This window comes from Magnolia sinica, chromosome 9 (genome assembly GCF_029962835.1).
Source record: "Magnolia sinica isolate HGM2019 chromosome 9, MsV1, whole genome shotgun sequence".
In the NCBI taxonomy this organism is placed as follows: Eukaryota; Viridiplantae; Streptophyta; class Magnoliopsida; order Magnoliales; family Magnoliaceae; genus Magnolia; species Magnolia sinica.
This window is the reverse complement of record NC_080581.1, coordinates 91,309,189-91,333,532: the sequence shown is the minus strand read 5'-3', so window position 1 is coordinate 91,333,532 and position 24,344 is coordinate 91,309,189. Positions and strand designations below refer to the sequence as shown.

Here is a 24,344-nt window from a genome sequence, read left to right as displayed (position 1 = left end):
TGGGCCCAATATGATCGATAGCTGACATTAAGGTGGACCCCATATGATGGATGGTCTACATTAAAGATCAACCCCTAATGATGAATGACCCACATCCAAGGCAAGCCTGCATGATGGATGACCCACTTTGAGGGTAGGGCCCACATGATGGACGATCCACATCAAAAGTGGGCTCCACAAGAGAGGCAGTGGACATTAAAGGCAAGCACCACATGATCCACAATTAACATTGACGGTGGTTCCACATGATGATGACCCACATTAAGGTGGATCCCACATAATGGACCATCCACATCAAAGGTCAGCCACTAATGATGAATGGCCCACATCCAAGATGGGTCCTGCATGATGGAGAACCCACATGAAAGATGAATCGCACACAATAGACAGACCACATCAATGGTGAGCTTCACACGTTGGGTGGTGAATATTGAAGGTGGCCCCCACATGATGGACAATTTCATTGATGGTGGGCCCCATATAATAAATGGTCCCAAAGATTGGCCCCTAATTATGAATGGTCCACATCCAAGGTAGGCCCTGCATTATGGAAGACCCACATCGAAGGTGGGGCCACTAGATGAACAGTCCACATCAACGGTTAACCTCACATGATGAGCCGTGGATACTAAGGACAGACCAAAACACCCCAGGCATAAGTACTTATGTAATGTTGAAAACTAAACTGACCTCCTCCTCCTTCTCTGATTTGCTAAATATACCTTACCTGCAAATAAGGAGAAACCAAGATATTAAGGTATGAGTAGCTCGCGTGTGAAGTAACTCACGATCCAAGCCCTCTTAACAAGGGGGGTTAATGGATGTTGAGATTGGTGTGATCCAGTGACAACTTCTGATGCCCATATCTATGATTGGGAATTCAAAAGAATACGATAGAAATACATATTAAAGAGGCCTGCCACGGCACATGTGCTACCATGGAACACGTGAACAAGATCTGTCCCATGTATTAATTGAGCCCTCCTAATTGTAAACATGCCCTCAAAAGGGTCTGCTGCATCTAGTGAAGTCATCTCCCAACTTGTGAGGCATAAGCCTGAAAATTGAAATTTCGTGAAAAGCTGTCGTTTCCGAAAGTATTTTCTACAGTATAGGCGTCCAACCCCCATAGGAGCTACTTTCTACATAGGAGCGACTTTCCATGGACAACCTCACCTCAAGCGAAGGTTTCAACGCATTCAAACGGGTCCTGGTTGTGTTTTACATTGTCCGGTTTTGTACTTTTGTCATTGAATTTTCTTAGCGAATGAGAGGTCCTTTTCCCTGGATAGGAATGTAAAGAGCGGACTAGGTGAGACCCCGAAGTCACTCGAGTGCAGCCCTTACCATGGCTCCACCTCGATGTATGTATTCTTTCAATTTTGAAGATCATTTTAGGGCATTACTAGCCCAAAAATTAAGTAGATCCAATTATTGGTGGACCATGCTATAGGAAACAGTGGTGATTTATCATTAACAACTTATAATAGACTATAAAAGTTTCAAATCAAAATTACATTTGTTCTTTTCTTCAATCATATTTATGTGAATTTACTAATAGGTTGGATGACAAATAAACATTACAATGGGGCCTAGGAAGTTTTTAATGGTGGGACATTCAATTACACTGTTTCCTATGGTATGGTCCATCGATTTGAAATGCCTATTGACTTTATTCTTTTGGGGTTCATGCCTTGGAATAATATGGTGAGCAGATATAGGATACATACATCAAGGTATGCCCCATGATAAAGGCCACACCATATTCGGTAAGGTTGGGCCGCACCTAACCTGCTCCCTCTAAACATGGGGGCAGATTAGATGGTGTGGCCCTTATCATGGGGCCCACCTTCGATCTATGTATCCTATAGTATGGTCAACCTGACGTTTGAATCCGTTTCAATTTTGGGATCATGCCCTAAAATGATATGGAAAAACAGATGAACCCATCTCGGGTGAGGCCAGGGCGCATCTAATCCACTCCCCTAAACCATGGTAGCTGCTTTACATTAACAACTGTCTCAAGCTAGCATTTAAATGACCTTTTTTTTTTTCCTCCTGTGGTCCCACTTTTGTATTTATCTGTGTTTGAACTTTCCTCTCAAGAGGTGCTTTTCCATGGACAGGAATCCTCTGCAACACCAGTTGCATGCTGGGGCCGGACGGGTCGGCTCTGATTCCATATTTGGAGCTGGTGGGACCAAGCCAGCTGGGCCATCTGGGTTCAACGATCTCACTTGGCTCTGTTAGGGCTAGCCCATCCACAGTTTAAATGACACCCGTCCTTCATCTTATATGAGAGCCGATCCAGTGCTCCATACCGTACATGTAACATTGTTGGCAAAATCTGGACCATACCAAAACCTTCATCTTAAACGTTCCAAATCATGAGGCTCAGTTTAGATGTATCCTAACCTTAGAAATAAATTTATTCGGTTGTCTGACCGTTGGATTGGCCAAAATTTATTAGAAGGTTAAAAGAGAAAAACATCCAGTGGTCCTGTCTCAACAGACGAGTCTTCATCGGTCAGAAGAGTCCGGCCTCACCCAACGCAGTGTGGCCCTATCTGTGGATCCCACCTTGATCTATGTATTGAATATCCACACGGTCCATCTCTTTTGGCCGCATTTTAAGGCACGAACCACAATGATGTATGTGTGTCATCCATGCCATCCATCTATTTTTATATATCATTTTATGATATGATAAAAAAAATTGAAGTATATCTCAATCTCAAGTGGACCACATTACAGGAAACAGTGTTTAATGAATTTTGACCATTAAAAACATTTTGGGGGCTGTAAAAGTTTTGGATCAAGCTGATATTTATTTTTTCTCTTCATCTGGGTCTTTATGACCAAATCAACAGATTGGATGTCAAATAAACGGTACAGTGGGCCTTAGGAGGATTTTAATTGTGAATATCCATTCATTATTTTTGTCCTGTGGTGTGGCCCACCTAAGATTTATATTCCTATCATTTTTTATATCAAGCGCTAAAACGATCTGTAAAAATGGATTAACGGAATGGATGAAACACGTACATCATGGTGAGGCCCAAAGAGCACCGACCATCAGCCACCGGGCTGGTGTCAGGGCGAGTAGCCAATCCGTTCCCACTGCCCTCGTTTTAGTTGGAACAAATTTGAAAGCGGATTGGCTGGTGTACCTCATACCAGATACATAGCTGGTGTATTGACTTCAGCGAGCTCCGTGGGTCTGATTACGAGGTATGTGTTATATCTAAACCGTACATCCATTTGGTGAGCTCCTCTTAAAGCTTGAGACTAAAAATAAAACAGATCTAACTATCAAGTGGACCGCACTACAAAAAGCAGTGGTCGATTGAAAGTCTACCATTGAAACCCTTTTCAGGGTCACAGAAGTTTTGAATTAATATGAAATTTGTTTTATCTTTTTATCCATATCTTTGTGGCCTTATGAACAGATTGGATGGAAAATATACTTTATGGTGGGCCCTAAGAATTTTTTAAGGGTGAAAATCATTATCTCGGGTGCTATTTGTGGTGTGATCTAAATTATCTTCCGATATGATTCATTTTTTGCATAAATTTTTAAAATGATCTCTAAAAATAGATGAACGATGTAGGTATAATAAATACATAAATGTGGAGCCCATGTAACTTCGATTTCTTTTGAACCGTTCGTGCAAGTCGGAGCTGGAGGAGCGTCAGTGCTCGACTGCCCGTCTTCACACGACACGTACCTACAGCAGCTATATAGCTGTCGTGTGGTACAGCAGCCAATCCGCTTCCAACAAATTTGTGAGACGTGTCTAATTCTTGAGTCCCTCCGTATCAAGCATCATCCAAAGCCCGAGTATCAAATAATTCACCGATATCACATTCATCACATCTCATCATTTCTATTTTTAATCATCTAATATAATAATAATAATAAAACCAGTATGGAAGAAGAAATGATAATACAAGGCATTACTGAATTTCTTCGTCTCCCCATCTTATTACATACTATTTCTTAATCAGTCTTCTTCACCACCATTACTTAATTTTTTAGTTCTTCTCTCTACTTTCAAATATATTGCCAAAGCGCTCAACGGCAATCGCCAGGGCCGAATCCCAGCCTACCTCCAGCGACATCATAAACCACATCAAGTGTCAGCTGCTGGCTATTTCCTATGATGGTGAAGTCGCCGTTATCATCATTCGCAGCAAATGCCAGGCAGCCTACCGTCTCGCTCAATTGTCGAATAGTCCCAGAGTAACCCGCATTAACATCCACATCCCCCTCAAAACGCAGCACTACCTTAGGAACCCCTGGATCTTCCGCCCCACCCAACTCATAACACGTGTCAAATAAGGATATTGGAGAAGTAGCCGGCGTGTACTTCGACATCGCCTGCCGGAATGCCGACCTCAGCGCAGCATAAGCCGATGAGGGTAGGCGGCTAATGACGGTGCCGGAATCGATAATGGTGCCAGGGGATTCGAATGTTGATGTGGGTATCGCTACCGCCTGTCCTCCGACATTTATTCCAATCAGGTTGAGGAAGTAGAATGACGGACCGTTGGATTTCGTTATCAGTGGCGTGAATTTAATTCCGGGCTTGATGGCGTCGGCGCCGAAAGTCAGGTACCCAGTCGAGCTTGGCACCGATGGAAGGCAGTAAGAAAAAACTCGGCCGAACTTGGTTGCTGTTTGAGAAACTAAAGAAATGGGGTCACGGCCAAGCCCGAGCAACCCAGCAATCCTGCCGAACAGGCCTCTGCTCTGCTGGGCGCAACCGAATTGGAAGTTGGGGAAGATGTCGGAGGGGGATAGTGTCAGTGTTTCACTTGCGAAGAAGCCAATGGATTGGGAGCCGTCGCCGTAGCGGGAGCCGTAGACGCAGGTAGATGAGAAGCATGTTTTTGGGAGACTGAGTTTAGAGCACTCGGCCGAGTTGCATGATAGTTTGAGATACGAAGATGACTCGGCGGGGTTGAAGATCGGGTCCTGCTGCTCGTAGCAGCCGCCAGCACATGGCTGGCATTGGATCCACGTGAGGTCACTGCCTGTGTCAAATGCAATGGTCATGTCTTTCTTTGGAGTGCCGAATCCGACGGTCACAATGTAGTTTCCGGTGTGAAATGACTCGCCGGGTCGAGCCGGTAGAGTGGTATCCTGAACATCGAGTCGGGAGGAATTGTGGGTGAGTCGGGATTGAAGCCAATTGACTCGAGATTGGTCTTGTTGGAGGATTTGGATGGGTGTGGCCTTTTCTCCATCAAATGGCGAGCATGGCCCATACCTATGGACTATTTTCAGCCCTCGCCCTTTATATTCTGTAATTACCATTAAAAAAATAATAATTAATAAAGAGATAATGATATTCCAGTGAAAAATCAATACTAGCTAGTTACAGTTCTCCTGGTTGCATTAGGACATTTGGACCGTTTTTTCTGTTAATCTGGACCGTGCCTTTGGCGCAACACACGTTCATTGTGATCCTGGCTGTCAATTTTGCAGGTTGGATGCTTACGATTGTCTGATTGGTATGATGATTTTCTGAAAGCCCAGGGAATGTTTATTCAACTCTCTCTCTCTCTCTCTCTCTCAGTTCGCAATGTTTTTCTTGTTTTAATTTTTAGGGGCACTCACTCACTCACACCACCACCGCCACCAGGGAACGGGAGCCCAAAACACACTGGAAACACACTGGTATTCCGCTCACTAATGACGCAAGGATGAACGTGATGAGGTTTGACCACCGACTTCCTCAAGTATAATTGCTCTGAATTCACAGAGCTTCTCTAGAGCCCTCACAGAAACTTCTTGAATCCATGAGTAAAAAGCAAGGAAAACAAAAATAAATTTTAGAAAATTCATAAATTAATTAATGATTCAAATAAATGAAATTACAACCCTTTTAAATAAGGATACTAAGCCATGGAAGAAGTTTCTGAATTAAAGTACAACTAAAACTTACAGAAATCACTATTTACAATTTATAGACCATTGTGATTCCTATGAGTGTGCATGGTTTATAGACCATTCAGACTGTCAATCTGATGGTATCTCGCAAATTCAGCATGCGTGACCTGGTATAGCAGGGTTGGGTGGCTAAAGTAGTTCGTCCTATCCCAAAATCATATATGGCACGCCGGATAAATCATTCCAATTTGTGAGATACGTCTGTTTTAAAGTCATGACGGTCCGGATCACTTCCGCCTTGGATCAGGCCTTTTCTGGTCCATCTTGGCCATGAAACTGTCCGCGACCCGCTCTACATCAAGTAACCTATTAAGTGCCTATGAAATCCAAACCTACCATAGGTTGGCCCCAAGAGGAGGAGAGCCTTTGTACAAAAATCTACCGTATGAACTTCTTGAGTGTACTAAGCTTATCTTTTGCCGTTTATCAATTGCTATAATTCACCTAATCATATATGAGGATGATTTTTCTGCCAGGTGATTCTCACGGTGGGGCCAACCCACCAGGCATGACTGCAGCCATTCATCCTCAGAGAATTTTAACAGGGGACCCGCCACTTTTTTGGAGACAGGAGGAATTCTAGCTTTTGGGTGTGATCAAGAGATTCATGCACGCGCAGTAAGGTAGAACAGATGTGAGAGGCATAGGCCGTTTATGATCAGGTGGGCTCCACAGAAAAACTTGCCTTTATGCACAACTTTAACGGTTATCTCTGAGAAACACCAATGGATTTAAACATATATAATATGGTGGCCCCAAAAGAATTTGAGTATTTTATGCACAGGTGTTGTAGACAGTTCGGGCCCTTTATAAGTATTAGACAACTGTATAGTATTATAGCATTCCTTTAACTGATGAGGATAGATGAGCTCGTGACTGAAGGCGAAAGATAAATGATTACTATAATTACTGGATATCTATACACAGTTGTCTAATAATAAGTATGTGTGCGCTTGTGGACCATCTGGCATAGTTGTGAAAATTAATCAAAAAGATCCTTCACACAATCAGATCAAGCTCAAGCAAAAAAGAAATATAATGTTAACCTTTGGATGAGCAAGCCCTAGTTGGGAGTGGCGGAGGTTGAACACTTAAAAGATGGTGGTTGTTTGCCTTGATTCCAAAGACTAGTGAAAAGCTGCAAATGAAAGAGAAGAGGAGAAATGCCATACAGTTGGGACAAGTAGCCATTGCTGCAACGGTGGTTGGTTTCTTAGCATTAATTTCTATCCCCCACACATATATATAGAGATAAAACATGTACTGAGTTAATGATAGAAAGCAACCCTGTCGGTTTGGAGACTCGGAGTCAATAGGCCAAGGAGGAATAGTCCCGGGCCAATTAAAACCAAGATGCTCTGGACCGTCCACCTCCCATCAGCTGTTTCTTCTACCTCATCCGGATTGGGTGCTACACTGCTAGTCCCTAGCTAGGAAAGGACAGGGGCTTTAAGGGGCAACCGTGATGTATGGATTTTATCCACACCGTCCATCCATTTTGCCATGTCATTTTATGATATAAGCCCAAAAATAAAGCAGTTTCAAGGCTCAAGTGGACCACACAATAGGACACGGCCGTGAAAATGACACCCACCATTAAAACTTTCATCAGGCCCACCATGATGGTTAATTGCCATCGAACCTGTTCATAAGATGACATATATAAGTGGGGAAAACACAAATATCAGCTTGATCCAAAGCTTCAGCCAGCCCCCAAAAAAGATTTCAATAATAGGTGTTTAACTCGCATTGTGTGGCCCACTTGAGCTTTGGAACTGCCAACTTTTGGGTTTGTGCCCTAAAATGATAAGGCCAAATGGATGAACGGTGTGGATAAAACCCTACATCATAGTGCCCCTCACAGCCTTTGTCTGTCCTTAGCTACATGTCCCATGAAGTTCATGCTCTCCAAAGCTAAGAAAGGCCCACCGTGATGTCTACGAGAATCCCATTCCGTTTATCTGTTTTTACTGCTTGTTTTAGGACGTGGTAAAAATAAATAAATAAGGCTAATCCAAAAGTCAAGTGGGTCACATGAGAGGTAACAGTGGGGATTAAACCACTTAGTCCAAACATTTATTTTGGATCCCCACTGACACTGAGTTTATGAATGGTTTGGATGGCATATAAACATCAAAGTGGACCTCCGGAAAGTATCAACGGCAAGTATTTCTTTCCCCACCTTTTCCTCTTGTGTGGCCCACTTGAGTTTTGGATCTGCATCATTTATTGTCTCATGTCTTAAAATGAATGGGTAAAACCGATGGACCGGTGGATCCTACCAAGAACTAGTGATCCTATAATCCCTATGGCGTGGGAGTTATCATGTACCTCCGGGTACCATGCACCGCACATTGCTGCGTGCATTGTGATGATTTTTTCAATGGTACTTTTAATGCCAGTTGTATGCGAGTGCCGGAATGGCTAGGATGATGGGATGGTTGTGATTTTTGATTTCTTTATCTGTGCCCCGGTTGAATGGTGAAGACTTAAGAGTCAGTCGTGACTCCGGTGCCGGGTGTCACACGTAACTTCCATATCATTGCAAAAGGTCGTTGGATTTGAAAGGAATCCTAGCTAGCAGCCTTGCAGGCCCGTACGTTTGGATAATACCAAATAGTAAACTATTAACTCATTAAGTTAATAAACTACTTTTTCAACTTAATTTAATTATTGTTATTGTTTTTTTTTTTATACATGCACTCACACCCCGCGCACACACCCGTGCGCGCATAATACAGTGGAATTTCACCATTTCACCACGGTGGGTACTCGCATTGTATTAAAATTCCTGTGAGCCTACAACTGAGGCATGAGTAAGCCAACTAGGCCTTCTAGCTCCTTAAGCCGGGATGTTGAGTATGTGAAATTTTCTATGGGTCAGCTAGGCGCTCCTTTATTCTAAGCTATGGGGCTATTGAAAAAAAAAAACCCAAATCCCTAGCTCGGATAGGCCACACTATAGGGAGCAATATTAGTGATAGGACATCAACCATAGGTTTGTGTGTGGGGCCATGATGATATGCATTTTTCATCAAACTCACCAGGATGAAGGGAAATACGAACATCAGTCAGAAATAAAACCCAGGCAAGCCACAACTTATGGGTTATCTCCTAAAAGACCAGTGGATTTGAACATATACAAATGGTAGCCTCAAAAGAGTTGAGTGTTTTATGCATGTGTGTCGAGGACAATTTAGAACCTTTATAAGTATTAGACAACCGTGTGTTCAATTGTATAGTAACTGTTGATGCTGAAATTTGGTTGTCCCATTCTCGGCTCCCAGCGCCCATTCGCCAGGTTCCGATCCTGGGATGCTACAAGGAGGATTTTCAACATCAGTTTGATTCGTAATAAGCATAACCAAAGGCATAACCCACAAACAACAATCGAAAACTCCATCACATTTCCACTATAATCAAAAACTTTACAGGTACAATGAGCATAAGGGAAATACAATGAAGATAGACCAAAACTCCAAAAAGAAGATCAGCCACGCGTCCAAGCCTCAGCGCTGCTGCGATCCAACGTCACCTGCACGCAACGGTCGTGCATAAGCTTATAGAAAGCTTAGAGGGTGGTGAAAGTGTATGCTCAAGGTGATAATGTAGTCATGCAGTATCAGAGTAATGCGGAACATGCTGATGAATGCTAAGAATCCCATTAGCCGTACCAAGGCCATGCGGTGCAAAGAATGATGTCGGCCATACCAAGGCCATGCAATGCAAAATGCAAGTCAAGCATACAAATCCTCATCTAAGTCCACATGTCAATACGGCTCAAATCGGAATATCACCGGGTCTAGTACACTCCAAGCCGATTGCCGCCCATCGCGCGAATAAGGTGAGTGGAAAAGACCTCACTATCCGCCGCCAATATCGGGCTCGGCTCGTCAATAGCGGACCCATTCCTCGAGTGGGTCACTCAACCTAGCATTGCCCCTACTCTCACGTGTAAGGCCGCACCCCCTTCCAACCGACCACGACACGGTGGACAGCGCAACCGCCTGGTAATCGGCACTCAGCGCTCATGCATCCACTCGGTCTAGACGTTGGAGCAACCTCCTGGTACCATAAGGGTTTAGGGACTTTCACCCAGGGATATCTATCGCACCCCATGTAGAACAGTATTTCCGGTATCCAATCCTGCCAACCACGATACGTCTGTGGAGGCTATGGCCCTGATGTCGCTAGGGCGTACAGTAACAATATCACACAATGCAAATGCATGAATCACACTATCCAGTCATACAACAATTCTGCGCGTATCGTGCGCTCATGTAGGGCAACACCCCCTGTACGGGAGCCCCTAAACAATCTGCCCGAAGGCTATGCTATGATCAGTCATTTCTCATATCAAGCATACGTATGATGCATATGATCATGAATCATGGAATTAAATATGTCATATGGGGTGGATGATGCTCATAATGAAGACGGGCCTAGACGGCCTACATATTACACATATGGGCCTATCAGCGGGCTCAAGGGAAAGTCATAATGCGGACATTTAACCACACTACACTTACAATGTGGACGTCAAACCAACATTGCTCCCAAGGCACGACTGCCACAAATATCATTTCATAAGTTATTTTGGGATCACACATTGCAATGGACCTTAGGTACATCCATTGGGCCCTTAAATACATCAAATTAGCCAAGTCATATGGGCCTTATATTCATTAAGTGGGCCACACCAATGGGCCTTATGTACATTGCAATGGGTTATAACCCGGGGGCTTCAGAACATATCAAATAGGCCTAAGCTTATGGGCCTTACACGTGTCAAATGGGCCTCGACAGTTGGGCTCCATATGTACATCAAATGGGTCTACTCACCTGGGCCTTATATGTATCAAATGGGCCTCACCAATTGGGCCCCATGTGCACATCAAATGGGCCTCAACTCATTGGCCCCATTACATCAAATGGGCCTCGACCCATGGGCCCCTAATACATTAAATGGCCTCGACCCATGGGCCTCTAATACATTGAATGGGCCTCGACCCATGGGCCTTTTATATACATCAAAGTGGGCCTCAACCATGGGTCACAAGTACTGAGGTGGGCCTCAATCACGGGCCTCCACATTAGTAAAAAAATATATACATATAATATAGTATATAATATGTATATAGTATATAATATATATACATAATACATGTATATAATATTATATGAAGTATAATATTATATATATATATATATATATATATATATATATACACACACGCGCACACATCACAGTGGGCCCACACACTCATCACAGTGGGCCCACACACGTCACAGTGGGTCCACGTCCACCGTCCAGGCGGACGGTGGGAATGAAGCACATACATCAATGTGGGCTCCATGTGGGGCCCACCATAATGTTTATATGTCATCCAACCCCTTGATAAGGCCAGTGGGCCTTAGATGAAGGGTAGAAACAAATTTCATTTTGATCCTAGACTTCTGTGGGCCCCAAAAGGGTTTCAAAGGTAGGGGTTAAATCCCGCTGTTTCATACGGTGTGGGCCACCTGAGCCTTGGATCGAGCTGATTTTTGGGGTGGGCCCACGTCAGGTAGGGGCCCACCATATGAACGGTTTAGATAGCATATAAACATCAAGGTGGGGCCATCGGCTACGGCCGTGGGTGCTGTCTCCACTCATCAAGTGGGCCAAACAATAGCAAACAAGAGATAGCTGCTAATTATTATTATTATTTTTTTTCTGTTTTTTTGATGGATTTTGCAGGTGGGGTCCATATCCAGCGAATCCACTCCGTCCAGTGCTCTCCCATGGCTCACCACGAGCAGTTCAAGTCCAATATCGGACATGTTTTGGCGTACAGGAAATTAGGGAAGGTTTCAATGGTGAAAACCGCCATTTGGTATGGTATGGCCCGCCCGAAGGTCTGATTAACCCCATCTTTTGGCTCAACGCCTAAAACAGATTTGGGAAAGGAATGGACGGCATGGATTTAATACATACATCAAGGTGGAGCCTACACCAGTGGGCCATCCCCAAACCAAGCAATTATATTTTTTTCTTTTACCTTTTCCATGAAACGTCCAGCGTCCCTGGACGCTGGACTCTCTCCAAATATACTAGAGGTGGGCCTTGCTTATGTGGGCCACCTCATGGAGGATGGTGTGTATACTACACACAAGGTGGGCCCCACTCGTAGGTGAGTTGGATGGAATACATACCCTATGGTGGGGTCCATTCAAGTGGGCCACACATAACCTCATAAAAATAAAAATAAAAATAAAAATAAAACAATTAAAAATAAAAAGGGAGAGAGATAGAGAGTGAGATCGTGTGATGGAGGGACCCCGGCACTATGGGCCCTCCCTTGCACTAAATCATACATCAAGTGGATCCCATTACATGTGGGGTCCATGGAATTGAAATCCTACGGTGGAGATCCTTTCTCCACTAAAATAAATGGTCTAGATGACCCTAAATGTGCAAGAAAGTAAACATCATGATGGGGTCCATGGAGAATGGCCCCATCATGGAATGATCATGATGATCAAAGTGGGCCATCGGCCACATCTTAGGATCCAAAGTGAGATCCAAACCATTGATCGGTTGGCCTCACTTGGTCCATCAAAAAAAACATCAAAACTATCCTATCCAAACACCCACCACTTGATCTTCTTGCTCCCTTGGCTTCCTTAGTTCCTTGAGCTCCTCTTTGATGGTGGAAGATGAGAAATGGATGGTTGAGATGAGAGATGAAGGGGTAGGAAAGGTGGACCTCACAAAGGAAGTTTTCTCACCATGGGAGGACCATACGTATGGGACTTGCTATGGGAGAGTTTGAATGAGAGAGAGACTTGTAAGGGAGAGAGAGAGAGGGAGTGAGATGGGTGATGGAGTGATGGGGGATGGTTTGGGTTGAAAATTGTGAAAAGGTGTATGGTTGTTGTTGAAATTTGGAAAAGAGGAGTGGTGAGGTGGAAAGAATGGTGGACTTTTGTAAAAGGTGGTGATGGGTTGTTGTACTTGAGGTATGGGATGCTTTAATGGTTGATTGATGGGACTAATTGTAGAGATTCCCTCGAAATCCGCAACGCGCCGTGTTTCTTCGGAATAAACGCTGATCGGCATCTTCTTACATGGGTATCGGTTCGGTGCGCAAGTCACGGCGTTGGAACCGCGGCGAAAACCCAGGCAAGCCACAACTTATGGGTTATCTCCTAAAAGACCAGTGGATTTATACTTATACAAATGGTGGCCTCAAAAAAGTTGAGTGTTTTATGCATGTGTGTTGTAGACAATTTAGAACCTTTATAAGTATTAGGTAACCGTGTGTATAATATATTGTATAGTAATTGTTGATGCTGAAATTTGGTTATCCCATTTAGCCCGTCGCATAACTGTAAAACAGAGAGGAACAAGAGGCCTTCGTTGTAGCCGGGAGCCCTCTGATGCCTAAGTCAGTATTGGCTCATAAAAGGTGTAAGTTGGGCTAGGGTTATTCAGTGTACCCTTTTCTGTAAGGAGGGTCCCTATTTATAGCCTTTTAATACTATTTGTGTATTTGATAATGAATCCGCTGGATAGGTACGCATCATAAAGGGATGTCTCCGGATACGTTATTCTTATCTTGTCGTGATCCTAGGTGAAGATTTCGGTGGATTAATCGCACCCATATACGGAGGGGATCCTCCCTAGTAGTCGGTATCCGAGGTCGAGGTCGGTCATCGAGTCCGACCTCTAAGTCAAAGGTCGAAGCCAACCTTTGAGTCCATGGTCGATGGCCGAGGTCAACTTCTAAGTCGAAGCTAGTCCTGGAGGTTGATGATCGAGGTCTTCCCTCGAGGTAGGCCTATAGAACCGTCCCTTGGTCAAGATAGTTAGGTATCAACCAGGTGACCGAGGCCGCCACTCATGGTTACTACTTGGATTGGTTGCAGAGGTCATGGTTGGCATTTAAGGCTGAGCTCATACCCGACCTCTTGCCCGAGCTGCTTGCCTTTGTTATTTCCGCCTTATTCCAGTCGTTTGGTCAGTCCAGTTTTACCCATAACAGTAGCCTCCCCACTTTCGAGTGCTATTTCCAGGAGCTCGGGAAGTAAATGAACCTGGAGTGTTGCTCGAGCATGAGACTTTTAATGTGAGAGAGGGAAGGCCTACCCGCGTGGGAATAGAAAAGGATGTCATGATAGGGACAGGTTGTACGAGGAGGCATGTGTTACGCAGCGTCACTTCGTCTTCAGATGAATAGGTGGACACCTGTCACTGCCTCGGTAGTGGGGCCTAATGTAACGTCTTGAATTTTTGCCAACTTGGAAATGGACGTCCTTGGGCAATGGGTCTATCATAATACTTTATCGACTTCTCAAAATACAATCCCAAAGTCTCAAATCTCCTTTCAATCCATTTCCTTCAAAAATCTCACCTTTCAACACCTTATTCTTTAAATTTTTCCAATTACTTTCATATTAGATACGAATCCTAAAGTTTAAATGATGAAGAACAATACTTAAACTAAAATTTACTATAAATAGTAAATATATAAATAATGAGTTTTTGACCATTAAGCTTATGAAATATCACAAATTAAATAAGTTCTTTGGATATAACAACTTCTCCTACCCCAAAATCATATATTGTACGTCGAATAACTCATTCCGATTTATAAAATACACCCATTTCAAAAGTCGCGTGGTAGAATCACCACCAGACATCACAACGGGCGTGCGGCGCCACCGCCCGGTCGGCGGCGTGCCGCCGGTGCACCAAATTTTGGTGGACCCCAGCTGCAATTTTCTACATTTTTCAACCGACTTCAAAAAGTCATATCTCCCTCAATATAACTCTTATTTATGTGATTTAAAAGCGAGATTGAAGCTTGATAAGTCTAGTTTCATATAAAAATAAGTGAAAAATAAAATAAAAATTTTAATATAGCTAAATCTAGGTTGATGTGACAACTGTCCAAAAATTATTAGTTCGGACAGCTGCTACTTCCAGAATTTTTAGAAATTTCCTAGAACACGAAACTTAATGAAATTTAGTGGATATAAAGTATACTTGATGATGAACTACTAAAAAAATAATTAAAATAATATACTAACTAAAAGTACCAAAAAAGGACATAGAACTACCCTAGGACCTTATTCTGTCATAATTAGGGCGGGATTTAGTTAAGTACTAAACTAAATAATTGGTGGATTTAACTCGAACCACCATTTTCATAAATGGGAAGAACCAAAATCATTAATACCATTGACTCAACGTCCCTTAAAAACTTAAGAGAAATCCCAAGAGCCTATCGCTCTCGGGAGTACATTGAAACTCCGTATTGGACCTAGATCGCACGTCGAAGGTCCGATGACCACGAAACTATAGGATTATCTCTGTCCTATTGAGCTTGATAACCTTCGCAAGAATCGAGCCCAGATAGTATCCAGAAACATAGAACTTGATCCCTGAGCAAAGTGTGTGGGAAATGCGAATATCTTTAGAGAATGTAATGAAACTTAAGTAAATTGGGTCATTCGTTCACGCGCGTAATTGTGGGTTTTGGACTGTCAGTTTTTTACCAAACTTCACCCAAGGAAAAAGAAATTTTTTTTGCTCATATCTGTATACATGTGGCCCGATCGAGTAAGCATGACCGTTGATCTGACACGGGTCTTCCACGGTCGATTGGCCTATCCAATCACACTGAAATCACATCCTGGCATAGATCCATTGTCAGAAAACTTACCCTATGACGTATGTGAGTTGTGGACCTCTCTATGGGCCCTGTTTGTCAAAAACAGTTGCCCTTTGGATACAAACCAGGTATACCATGGCCCTAGGGCCATTTGCATCAGTTCTGGGCCTATATAAAGCCCTTAAACCACCCCATCTCTTCCTCATACGAATTTTCTAAAAACCCAAAGGGAGAGAGAGAAAAGGAGAGAAAAGAGGAAAGAAGGAAGAAGGATTCTTGGTGATTGTTGCAGGAATTCTCTCCAGTTGCTTCATGCACCGAATCACCTCCCCATTTCGCCACAAGATCTGTTTCAACTATGATTTGGGTAAGAAACCCTAACCCTAATATTGATTTAGAGATCCAAATAGAGTAATCGATGAAATAACTAACTTATTTCATTGCTTAGGTGCCCGACGTTCTATTTTCGGGAACGTATGATTTGAATCGAGTATTCTGACGAAAGGTACGGACTATAAATGTTTAGGTTATGGTTTTCAATGCTTTCAATGTCAGCTAATGATTTATGCTTGAATTGATTGCTGTCATATTGTCATAGATATGTTGATTTCGATATATTACACATGTATGAACTATGTTGTATAACTATGCATTTCATGTGTTTGTTGAAATGTTTGAATGAACATGTAAATATGATTTGTGTCTGCTATGTTTACTAAACTAGGATTCATGGTTTTCAAGTACATGTTGTCCTCTCTGTATAAGGATTTCCTGAAATATATGTTGTAACTAACTTAGTCTATGTATTTGGTGTATTATAGCCTAAGTGTTTGTTAAATTGTCTAAATGAGAAATTGTTGATGATTTGTACTTATTACAAGTATTTACATAGGATTTTGTATCGCCTTATGCATATGTATAGTTCTTTTATGAAATTACCTTTGCCTCTATGCAAATATATGGATAAAATGCAAGTGCTTAGTACTATAGTCAATGTGTTAAATAAGATGCTCAAATGAAGTATTTACTTAGATTGTTTATCAAATGCTGAAATGATTACCACAAGTATTTACTTACTGCATCTTAATAAGATTGGGGCTACGGTGTGGCCCAGGCAATCGGTAACAATTCTCGTTCGCGTAGTCAAGTTAGTTTCGCCACATTAGATAATTCGACGAATCCGGGTCATACGAGGATTTTCGGTAGTGGTTAGGCCACATGGGGTGCTTTTGCGCTCCTTGTCGATTTAATCAGCGTGTGCTCGTACCAATCGATTTTTCCTAACAAACTGATTGGCCTCTTGTATGTTCACCATGTATGGACACCACTGTTTGAATCTAAGATACCCCCGCCAGTGTAAAAACCCGCTTCAACCATGGTACCACGATCCGCTAAGACTCATGAGCCGGGCATGGTGGTATGAGATACCGTGGTCAAGTTGTCCGCTTATGCTGGGGTGACGAGCCTCTCCGTAGTGACCAGTGAGCAACCCAAACTCATGAGTCGAATATAGTGGTATGAGACACTGTATTCAAGCTGTTGGCCTGCGCTAAGGTGACGAGCCTTCTTGTAGTGATTACGAGTATAAACTCTTGAATTTACCTATCAACTGCTTTTCATTAGGGGTGATGCCCTACAACTTACCTATCGTATGTGATTAACTAGGATTGACAACCCTAGATGGATCTTTCGGTTTGGGTAAATGATATAAAGGGAGGTAACTTAGCTTCCCAAATCTCCTGTATGAATAAACTTAATTAAACGACCATGCATCGCATTGCATGTGGTTTGGTGAAGAAGTACACGTTTAAGGAGTTTTTTATGCGCGATGGTTGATGTAGTCACTTGAGGGAGCTCTGTACGAGGGCATGCATCATTACTGCACTCCATTCTTTCATTAACAAGAGTAGTTAGGAAGTGATTGTTATATTGTTTTATCATTACTGCTTAATTGAATTGATAACATGTTAACCTTTGCCTTATAGTATCACTGAGTTGGCCACTAATTCCCACCGTGAGACGGTGTTTTAAAACACCATCCAAACTCTGTTGTAGATGCAGGTGATAAGGAAGTCTATGCAGCGGAGTTGGACTTCGTAGGCAAGGAGAAAGAATTCTCCTCCGTTCAACTCTCAGGCGGGTCTATGTAGATCTCGTGCTGATTCGGCGGGATTACATGGACTTATGGATTAGTTGAATGCTTTACATTTTGATATTTTGTTTATTCTAAAACGATATATATATATATATATATGTTCAGCCCGGTTACATACTTATACTCCAGAGTTATTGTGAAATACTTTCATATTTAGATACTTGTGCTTCAGACTTCCGTTGCTTAATTACATTATTTTTGGAGTATGATATGCTGTTTTAGTATAATCCCTGTAATACTCAGTCCATTCCGTACCAGTTTCTATGCATATATGCACGATGATCAACATCCTTAGCTAGACCTAGATTAGTCGTTCATAGTACACACCTAACTGACCGGGATATCAAGACCGTGAAACTTATCTCATATTAACCGCCCCATCGCCTCGATCGTGGAGGTACCACCCGTTCGTCGGTATGATAATCTGTTAGTGAGATACGCCGTGAAGAATAATAAGTGTATCATGTGCGCATGGCACCATGTATTTCATTCCACACATGTGCACAACACATGTCATACACACATGCACATGCCACACATGGGTCAGAGAATCTCTACCCATGTGTGTGATGTCACATACCCATACCTCTTCTCTCTCATGTGCATGAAAAGTCAACCTTTCTCCATGCCATATACTATGCATGACATCACCACACCATGCCATCCCATGCTCCTTTAATCCACCATTAATTACAAAGCATGAATTAAGTACCATAATCCTAGCCTAAGATAATATTAATCACATTAGCTTAACTTAACAAAAAATTTATCCATTTCTTTATAAATACCCCTCCATTCCTTAGCATTTCACCATTTTTTTTCCATAAGAAAGAGAGAGAGAGAGAGAGAGAGAGAGGAGTGATCTTGGTGAGCCATCAACTCCATCAATCCCATACCTTCCATCCATCTCAACCATCAATTCCATCCCTTCCATCCATCTCAACCATCCATCTAATTCATCAAGGTGAGTACACCCACTCCACTCTTGGTTTGTTTATTTTTTTTAATTGTTTGTATGATTATTAGTGGAAATGATTTGAGAATAATGATGTGATCAATGGTGTGGATACATAAGAGAGTACATGTAAATAATAATAATTAATACTTGAGATGATATGATGATAAGGATGTAATTAATGGTATGGATGCATGGAAAAAAAAATAATAATAAGAATAATAATTTATTATAGGCTTTATGTGGGACCCATTGATAGTGGGCCCCACCAGAATTTTGTAGCCATCCAAACTGTTCAAGTATGGCAATTTGGTTAGCCACACGCTCACACATGCACACGTGCATACTGACCAAAGAAAAAAAAAAGGAAAAGAAGAGAAGAGAAGGCAGGCGACCCACCGTTTGAAAGAAAAAGAAGGGAAGAGGCGTTGGTCCACAATGGGCCCCACGCCTGATGTATGTATTAAATCCATGCAGTCCATTCAATTTTTCAGATCATTTTAGGCGTTGAGCCAAGAAATGAAGCCAATCCATTTCTTTGGTAGGCCACACCATCAAAAATCATGTAAACACATACTAAAACATATAAAAGCACTTGCTGGGGCCCAATTGAAATTTTTATGCATTTGAAACTTGGATTGAATGCTTCACCACGTGGGACACACACAACAGATGGACTGGATCGTCCTGTTGTGGGCCCCATCTATGAGAAACAAAAAAAAAAAATAGCACTCTGACGCATGCAGCGTCTTTGTTGACACTGGAAAGAGGTGGGCCCCACCACAGGCTCTACCTTGATGTATGTCGAACATCAGCACCGTGAATTTGATGGGTCCCCTCTTAAAAATAGGTCGTGCCAAAAATCAACCATATAAAAAGCTTAGGTGGCCCACACCATCTAAAATAATGTGCAGACATGGCTAAAACATATAAAAGCACTTGCTGGGCCCCACCTGAAATTTGGATGCATCTGAAACTTGGACTGACCCATTAACCACGAGGGACACACACAACAGTCGGACTAGATCGTCCTGTTGTGGGCCCCATATTTGAAAACAAAAAAAATAATAATAATATATATATGCCGTCACCCGTCTGGATGACGCTGCAGCAAGCAACGCCTGCTGCTGACGCTGGAGGAAAGTGGGCCCCATCACAGGCCCCACGTTGAGGCATGTCCAAGATCAGTACCATGCATTTGATGGGTCCTATTTAAAAACGGGCCACCTCCAAATTTCATCCATACATGGAACTCAGGTGGCCCACACCATCAAAACAATAAAATAAAAATAAAAATAAAAATAAATTTATGAAGCTGAATAAATCTGCAATTTTATGGGTCTAATCATGTGGCATATGTTATATCTAAACCATCCATCCATTTGGTGAGCTTGACCTAAGGCTTGAAAGAAAAATAAGATAGATCTAACTATCAAGTGGGTCACACGACAAAAGGAGCAAGGATTGAACATTTACCATTGGAACCCTTTTTGGGTCAGAAGTTTTGAACCAATATAAAATTTGTCTTTCCCCTTAATTTAGGTCTCTATGACCTTATGAACAGATTGTGTGGGAAATAAATGTTATGGTGGGCCCGATGAATGGTTTAACGGTGAAATCATTATCTTAATTGCTAATTGAGGAGAGGTCCAGATAATTTTTGGTTATGATTCATTTTTGGATAATTTTCTAAAATGATCTCTAAAAATAGATGAACGGTGTAGGTATAATAAATACATTCCTGTAGCACACATGTAACTTTGATCTCCTTGAACCATTCGTACAACTCGAAGCTCGAGCATGTGAAATCATGTGTTAGGTCCACCTAAAATTTGGATGTATCTGAAACTTAGTCTGACCCCTCAACCAAGTGGGACACACATAATGGATGGGCTGGATTTATGAACCACACCTCTGCGGGCCCAACAAATAATTATGAACATTTAAGGGAGGGTAACCCTCTCAACTTGTGTGTGATATGGCCCACTTTGATGTAGGTGTTATGCCACTTAATCTACCATGGTTATGACATGATTTATATTCAAGATCCTCATCGTTTATTTATTTTATAAGCCCTTTTGACGGTATATTACCAAGACTCAGGCCCATCCAATGATTAGATAGCCGTTCATTATAAAATAATGTAAATTGAACTCTCATCACTAAAAATTTATTATGGGTCATCCCGATGATGTATTAGATATTCAACCCATCTAGCCCATGTACCGGGTCTCCTCTAGGGCATTGTCCCAAAGATCAGTTAATTCAACCTGAATTGGACCACAATACAAAGCTGTGAGAATAAGGACTTAACTATTGAATCCAACCTAAGGCCACCATGGTGTATCTATTTAATCCATGCGGACCATCCACTTCCTCATATCATTTTAAGATTTGTACTAAAATGAAAGTAGACCTAAGTCTTAAGTGAGTCACATACGACTTAACCTCATGGGAAAACCCCATGAGCTCCACCATATAGAACTCATTGTAAATTCCATTTATTTGTGGGTCCAAGAATGTTAAGGCCCATTTTAAGAGAATGTTATGTGGGCCCATCAGCGGTAGCCTTGGGCCAACCATTATGTCTCTTCGACAAGAGTTTGTAATCTCCATGTGTTAAACATATGACGAACTGGTATTGTAATTTTTGAAGTAATAATGGTCAATCCCTAAATGGGTTGATCGTGGACAGCCCTTGATCACTTGGCACTTTGGTTAAAGTACGGCCCTAAGTAATAGGATCATGTGACTTATGTCTAAACCCTTAAACATGTTTAATTATAATAAATAGGTAGACTCTAGTGGTGTGAGGGTGTGATATACCTGTTTAGTCCATTAATCATGTAGGTATTTAATGTATATATAGCCGCCTAACCATAGGCAATGGTGGAGTATATGTAGTATACGTAGTCATCTAATTGTATGAATGTGAAATACGTACAAGGCCACCCAACCATATGAAATCAAGTGGCATTGATGGCCATTCAATAACGTAGGTTTGTGTTTATCGATATAGATACCGCCACTTGAATCACATATAACTAAGTTGTACACTAACTGAATGTGATGTAGAGTTATATTACCTAAGCTAATACTATTAAGGTCCTGGATTCTATACGTTGTGATCGCTAAACCGTAAATGGTACAATGAAACGTGGCTTTTGGCCCTTAACTATGCAGCACTAAATATGAGTCATTAACTATGTGTCGTGTGAAGTGGTTGTAGTATAAGACTTATCATAATTGGTGTAGCCATGTATTCATGGCCTATGAGCAAGGCCCATTGAGATATATTTCTGGCCCATATGATGAGGCTCATTGTGATGTACTTGAGGCCCATGTGTAGGGCCCACCTATTGTGTATTTGAAGCCCATGGGTTGTGAAGCCTGATGTGATGTATTCTTGGCCCATGTGTCAAGGCCCATAGCAATGTGTAAGGCCCATATGATACGGCCCAATGTGATGTATATGCGGCCCACGAGTGAGGCCCAATGCGATGAATGTGTGGCCCTTGCGAGAGATCCAAAGCGATGTATATGAGGACCAATGTGATTTCGCCATGATGTATGTATTGATGTTTATGTGGGTCACTCCTTGGGAGTAATGTTGGTTAAGTGCCCACATTGACGGGCAATGATGGTTGAATGTCCACATTGTGACCTTCCTTTAGGCCTTGTTAGGCCCATTCTCACCGATTCCAATTGACGATGCCGATTACGAGTACATGATAGCATAACATCATGATACATGCCCATACGCATCATCTGCATATTCGTTATGAGATGTGGTTGATCATTGTATGTGTCATTCAGCATGTTACTATGAGACTCCCTGATAGGTTGAGGTTATCTCACATGAGTGCACGGTATGCGCAGGATTGATGCATGACTGGATTGTATGACTCATGCATCTTGCATTGAGTGCCCTAGCGACATCAGGGCCGTAGCCTCCACAGGCATATCGTGGATGACTAGATGGGATACCGAAAATATTTGGTTCTAGCATACGGGCGCCATAGATGTCCCTGGGTGAAAATCCCTAAACCTCCGAGGCCAGGAGACGCCCCAATGTCGAGACTGAGTGGATATATGAGCGCCCGAGTGCCGAATACCAAGAGGCCGCGTCTCCCACTGTGTCATGGTCAGTTGGGAGGGGGTGTGGCCTTACCCGCCCGAGGGTAGGGGGCATTACTAGGCTGAGTTTGACCAGCTCGTAAATGGGTCCGCTATCGACGTGCCGGATAGGTATTGGCAGACTATTGGCCAGGCAGATAGTGAGGTTTCTTACGCTCACTTGGACTGTGCTGCTGGGAGAGAGACAGTGCCATTTGGAGTGTACTAAACCCCGGTGATGATCCCAGAGATGAACTGTACTGATATGTGGACTTATTAAGCAGGAGTTACATACTCATTCATTCATTTATTCACTATTCACTCGGGCTGGTGGTGCGCAACTATTTGTTGTGTGTACCTTCGCAATGGCCAGGATTTTGGTTGGGGCGCGCGACTAACCTGAGATCAGGAGTTTACCACATTGAGTCTGACTATCCAAATTAGGTATGGGACTATTTTGGATAGAAGTCCCTTGTGATAGACCCCATAGTCTGCGATACTACGTAATACCATCCCGTCTTCACTCCAATTCGCACCACATATTGCATTGCATCCTCGACATCTGATATTTGGCTCTCTATAACTCCTCATTTACATGCTGATTTATATTGCGTACTCTGATATTGTATGACTCATGGACTTGTCAGTATTTTTGATATTGTATAATTATGTCATGACAATATGATGATGATGATGTGATTACGGATGCATGTAATATGGTTATGGCTGTGGTATGATTTTCTTGTAGCATATTTATCTTGCCTGCATGTAGGACACACTGCACACATGTGTGTATTCACTAGGCTTTTTGTCTAAGCCTCATATTTTTCATTTTTTTCAGGGTTGGAGTAGCTTGGAAGACTTAGCTTTCTCGATGCATTGCATCTATTCTTCGATTTGGCAATGTTGACGTTACGTATCTTTTGTAAAGTATTATACTTATAATCATCGGGACTTATAATAGAGAGTGTTGCTTGGTAGTTTGATCATGGATCTTCATGCTCAGGTATTACTATGTATATAAAAAAAAAATTCAGTCAAAAATCTTCCTTGTGGTGCTTTCATATTTAGATACTTGTGCTTCAGACTTCCGTTGCTTAATTACATTATTTCTGGAGTATGATATGTTGTTTTAGTATAATCTCACTCATGTTTAATGCATTTTTATGGACAACATCTAAACATCATTATCCATGTTACATTAATGATGCACCGGATCTCGGGAGTGGAGCCTAGCTTGACCCCCGATTTTTGGGGCGTTACACTTATTCACGAACTGCAGGTTGCCACGTAACCGAGGGCAGGCGTGTAACACCCCGTGCTTGAGAGTGCTTGGGTGTTATTATTATAATCTAAATTAGCATAATTGTATGAAGATACAAATAACATACATTGTTCACCATCATTTGATAAGTCATAACCCACAACGTAATTTCAACAGTTAGAATACCAACATCTTACATCTAATCATTAATTTAAATAAATCGATAACTAAACATTAAA

General features: G+C 42.2%; 1 protein-coding gene across 2 annotated transcripts in view; it reads right to left on the bottom strand.

Annotated features, from left to right (window-relative positions):
- Positions 1 to 3,968: 3,968 nt before the first annotated feature.
- LOC131256079 (aspartyl protease family protein At5g10770-like) overlaps positions 3,969 to 24,344 on the bottom strand; it is a 33,605-nt gene continuing 13,229 nt past the window's right edge. The window contains exons 1-2 of one of the 2 annotated variants that reach the window (XM_058257133.1): positions 7,003 to 7,175; positions 3,969 to 5,307 (exon numbers count right to left, since the gene is read on the bottom strand). In XM_058257133.1, the coding sequence (XP_058113116.1) occupies positions 4,076 to 5,307; positions 7,003 to 7,147 (1,377 nt within the window). In that variant the 5' untranslated portion in view covers positions 7,148 to 7,175 and the 3' untranslated portion in view covers positions 3,969 to 4,075. Of the gene's footprint in view, positions 5,308 to 7,002; positions 7,176 to 24,344 lie in introns of those variants that run through there. The other variant, XM_058257132.1, reaches the window with a different exon arrangement.